The sequence below is a fragment of the Osmerus eperlanus genome, chromosome 8, assembly GCF_963692335.1.
Source record: "Osmerus eperlanus chromosome 8, fOsmEpe2.1, whole genome shotgun sequence".
NCBI classification, from domain to species: Eukaryota; Metazoa; Chordata; class Actinopteri; order Osmeriformes; family Osmeridae; genus Osmerus; species Osmerus eperlanus.
The window spans coordinates 14,228,137-14,232,918 of NC_085025.1; the positions used below are offsets into that span (position 1 = coordinate 14,228,137).

The following is a 4,782-nucleotide window of genomic DNA, read 5'->3' on the forward strand; positions in this document are numbered from 1 at the left end:
AACTGTTGTCCAACTAAAACCATCCACGGAAGTTTACAAAACAATTTACTAACACATTTACTGATCACTAATTAACAAAAACAATTAACAATATATTCGTATTGTATGATTTACTTGTTACATATTTCATTTATCTTATAAAATATATGTTTGAGCAAACAATTCTTGTTTGGATCCCCATGTCATTTGTTGGCCATCTATTTCCTCAGATCGTGACGTTTCAGGGAGTAAACCCGTGATGTTTCCTGTATTGTTGAAGCTCGCAGTTGAGTTGCGGTGGTGATAGCGTCATCGTTTTGTCTGTTATAGTTTCCCTGAAACAATTGTTTGTGTTAAATAGGCAACGATAAAGTATAGAATATGACCGACACAGCTGGTAGGCTGCGCAAGCAGCTAGAATCAGCTAATTTCGACCCTCAAAACTACGTCAAACAGCTGTCACAACAATCCGATGGAGACCGAGATTTGCAGGAGCACCGTCAGAAAATACAAACCCTTGCTGACGAAACGGCTCAAAACCTGAAGAAAAACGTTTACAAGAATTACAGACAGTTCATTGAGACTGCTAAAGAGATCTCGTATTTGGAAAGTGAGATGTACCAGCTGAGCCACATTCTAACCGAGCAGAAGAGCATCATGGAGAGCATAACGCAGGCCCTGCTTTCTACCGACAAGGACGAGACGTCCAAAGAGATGCTGGCCGCCTTCCCTAAGGAAACGGAGGAGGTGAAACAGAGGACGCTTACCACTCTGCTGGAGAGAGTAGAGGGCTGCAAAAATATAATGGAAACACCCGGGAGATACCTGGTGTACAACGGTGACTTGGTCGAATATGATGTGGACAGCATGTCCTCCATTCAGAAAGTGCATGCCTTCCTGATGAATGACTGCCTCCTCATCGCCACATGGCTAGCGACCCGACGAGGCACCGAGAAATATAAATACAACGCACTTTATGACCTGGAGAGCTTCGCTATCGTCAACGTGAAGGACCACCCTCCAATGAAGGACATGTTCAAGATCCTCATGTTCCCCGAGAGCCGCATTTTCCAGGCGGAGAACAGCAAAGTGAAGAAGGAGTGGCTGGAAATCCTGGACGAGACCAAGAAGAACAAAGCGACCAAAGACAAGCACAAGAAGGAGGAGGAGGTCCCTCACTCTCCAGTCAGGCCGGAGCCATCCTCGGTCTCCACCAACCCCTTCGACGACGAGGAGCCAGTCGACGCTGAGGAGGCCGTGGACCTGAGCTTGGAGTGGATCCAGGATCTCCCCGAAGACCTGGATGTTTGCATCGCTCAACGGGACTTCGAGGGCGCTGTGGACCTCCTGGACAAGCTCAACGAGTACCTGAAAGACCAGCCCGCCAGCCCCAGGGTGAAGGAGCTGAGGGGGAAGGTGGACGAGCGCGTTCGCCAGCTCACCGAGGTGCTCGTGTTCGAGCTCTCCCCGGACCGGTCCCTCCGAGGCGGGCCCAAGGCCACACGGAGGGCCGTGTCCCAGCTCATCCGCCTGGGCCAGTCCACCAAAGCCTGCGAGCTGTTCCTGAAGAACCGCGCGGCCGCCGTGCAGACGGCCATCCGCCAGCTCCGCATCGAAGGCGCCACGCTGCTCTACATCCACAAGCTGTGCAACATCTTCTTCACCAGCCTGCTGGAGACGGCCAAGGAGTTCGAGACGGACTTCGCCGGGAACACGGGCTGCTACTCGGCCTTCGTGGTGTGGTCGCGCTCGGCCATGCGGATGTTCGTGGACGCCTTCAGCAAGCAGGTGTTCGACAGCAAGGAGAGCCTGTCCACGGCGGCCGAGTGCGTGAAGGTGGCCAAGGAGCACTGCAGGCAGCTGAGCGACATCGGCCTGGACCTGACGTTCACGCTGCAGTCGCTGCTGGTGAAGGACGTGAAGGCGGCGCTGCAGAGCTACAAGGAGGTCATCATGGAGGCCACCAAGCACCGCAACTCCGAGGAGATGTGGAGGAAGATGAACCTGATGACGCCCGAGGCCCTGGCCAAGCTCAAGGCAGGTGGACCCCCAGGGTGTGCTGGTGTGGTGGATGTGCAGGAGTGTCACATATAGAGAAGTGTGCGAATGTGTACAGAAAAGGGAGTACTTGTGTGATAGATGTAGAGGAGGGTGTGTGCGCGCGTGTGTGCAAGGAGAGGATGAGTTTGAGGGTAGAGGATCTAAATCCTATACAAAACATTAAACTATCCACGCCCCCTTTCCTCTCTCAATTATTCATTCTCTCATCTCCCTCCCTCACTCTCTCTCCCTATCTCTATTCTTCTCTCTCTCTCTCTCTCTCTCTCTCTCTATTTTTCTCTCTCCTCTCCCTCCCTCTCTCTCTCTCTCTATACTCTCTGTTCTCCGTCCCCCCCTCCCTATCTCCATTCTTCTCTCTCCTTATCTCTCTCCAAACCCCCCCCCAGGAGGAGATGCGCACCTGCGGCATCGCCGGCTTCGACCAGTACACCGGCGACAACTGCTGGGTGAACCTGAGCTACACCGTGGTGGCCTTCACCAAGCAGATGATGGGCTTCCTGGAGGAAGGCCTCAAGCTCTACTTCCCCGAGCTGCACATGGTGCTGCTGGAGAGCCTGAGGGAAATCATCCTGGTGGCCGTGCAGCACGTGGACTACAGCCTGCGCTGCGAGCAGGAGCCCGAGAAGAAGGCCTTCATCCTGCAGAACGCCTCCTTCCTCCACGAGACGGTGCTGGTGGTGGTGGAGAGGAGGTTCGAGGAGGGCGTGGGCAAGCCGGCCAAGCAGCTGCAGGACCTGAGGAAGAGCATGAGGCCGGTGAGGGTGAACCCGGAGAGCACCATGTCCATGGTGTAAGAGGCCCCCCGCCCCGGGGCGCCCGTGAGGTGTGCGTCCCACGCTCACGTGCCTCTCTCGTTCATGACTTTGCTCACGGACTGCAGAAAATGATCCGAACGGCTGATTTCATCATTTCTTCGTTTTTAAGTGTTTCTGTGCTGGATGATAGGGGATGGTCGGGTGGAAAATGGTTGATGTTTGAAGCTGTATGTAATCCAAGGCACCGCTCGAATGCTCGTGTAATAAAAGTGCTGCACTCGCTTACTGTGGTCTCGGGGTCGATCATTGCAGTGTTCCCAGGCTGAGGGGACAAGCTGCTGTGTGACGATGGCACTAAATCTTGAATTATTTTCAACCAGGGAGATCGACTCAGAGAGACCAGGAGAGAAATCCGCACAGAAGGCACGTGCAACTTGCATGACAAGATTCAGGATTAATTTAAATCTGAATTTCGATACCAAAAGAGATGTGCAACAAAAAGATCAAGGGGATTTTAGAAATCTAGAATACGATATTGAAATCCATAATCTTCTTAAGGAAATAGGTTTCCCTGTATTATAAGTGAACATTGTTTGAAAATTGTGCTGTGCTTGTTTGGGCGTGAAGACACGTGGCTTTTCTCTGTATGGATTGGTTTCATATCAAAACAAACATCCCTCTACAACCTGATATTGGAGCACACAGTTCTGCAATTGAATTTGTTCTCCATCTCCCGAGCTTCACAATAAAATCGTCCATTAAAGCTCAGCTACACTCTGGGAGGGAGTGTCAGTCAAAAACTAAAGAAAAAAAATCATTTTCTTCCTTTTAAGGTTTTTAGAAATGTTATTGGCTGACAGATTGTGACTGTTTGTTTAGGTAGGCCTAGTAGGAAACTAGGTTCTGTTTGGTGGTCTGCCTGGATTGAACCTACAGCAGGGTTTCTACACAGAGTCCATATACTATCATTTATGGATGACCTTCTTTGCATATAGTCTCTTGTTCCTTCTCCACTTAGATCTGCAGGGATGGAGCCATGAGCCCTTAGATCCCTCCCTGTAGTTCCCTGATCCCTCCCTGAGCTCCCTTCTCTTCAGTACATCAGACTTCTGCCATCCAATTAAAGATGAGGGTCCTTCATTCCGGTGTTAGGTGTAAATCAGGTGTACAAGTGTTCTTAAAATTGGATTATCGGGATTGTTTAGGATTACATTATCTGAAAATGATTTCTTTCTTTGGGAACACTGTTTTTTCGTGTCTGTTTTCAAATCCTTATGAGAGGAATTAAGTAGAAGCTGTCACCATGAGTTAACATGATCTTGTTGTAGACATTATAGACAGACTACTGTATGTACTGTACTCTAAATACATCATACACACACACATATGTACACACCCAGATATTTACTGTTGAGTTAAATGCATGACCATCACATTCCAGTGAAAGCTTGCAGGGTTATGCTTTCCTATATCTTACCAACATCGGATTTAGAAACGTGGAAGAAGGTGAGTGATCGGTTGATGGACTCTGCCAAGACATCTGAAACCAAAGACCCACACACAACAGTAAAAACAAGAATATACACTATTTAATAAGGTCATTCAATTTGATCAAATTGAATAGATCAATACATGTTAGTCAATAGATGACCTAATTATTGAGCACAGGCCATCAATCTGGAATTCGTCGGATGGGCTCGTAGGATACTAAGGGTAGTCCAGACTGTTGGATGTGGTATAGCCCCCACAGGCCTGTCAGGCAACAAAGGACTTCTGTAAATTGATTTCTTTTTGGTGAGGATGGGTGTCGTGTGTGTGTTAGTTTATAGTTGCAGTCCCTCAATGGGATTTGTAGTTTTATGATAATGTATAGACGATAGTGTGAAACCTCCTTGGATGGCGCGTTGGATGAATGCGCGTTCGCGGACTACAATCCCAACAACTCCTTTCCCGTGCGCATGCGTACAGTTACGTTTGGGAGCTGTCC

The 4,782-nt window shown here is 49.3% G+C and overlaps 1 protein-coding gene across 1 annotated transcript; it reads left to right on the top strand.

The window, feature by feature from the left end:
* Positions 1-218: 218 nt before the first annotated feature.
* Positions 219-3,080, top strand: exoc8 (exocyst complex component 8). Its single transcript, XM_062467728.1, has 2 exons — positions 219-2,016; positions 2,427-3,080. Exons 1-2 carry the CDS (start codon positions 361-363, stop codon positions 2,832-2,834), a joined length of 2,064 nt encoding a protein of 687 aa, XP_062323712.1. The 5' UTR covers positions 219-360; the 3' UTR covers positions 2,835-3,080.
* Positions 3,081-4,782: the final 1,702 nt, after the last annotated feature.

Coding starts and splice junctions, on each gene's coding strand:
- exoc8 (XM_062467728.1), top strand. CDS start 361: ATGACCGACACAGCTGGTAGGCTGCGCAAGCAGCTAGAATCAGCTAAT. Junction 2,017..2,426: donor AGGCCCTGGCCAAGCTCAAG/GCAGGTGGACCC, acceptor ACCCCCCCCCAG/GAGGAGATGCGCACCTGCGG.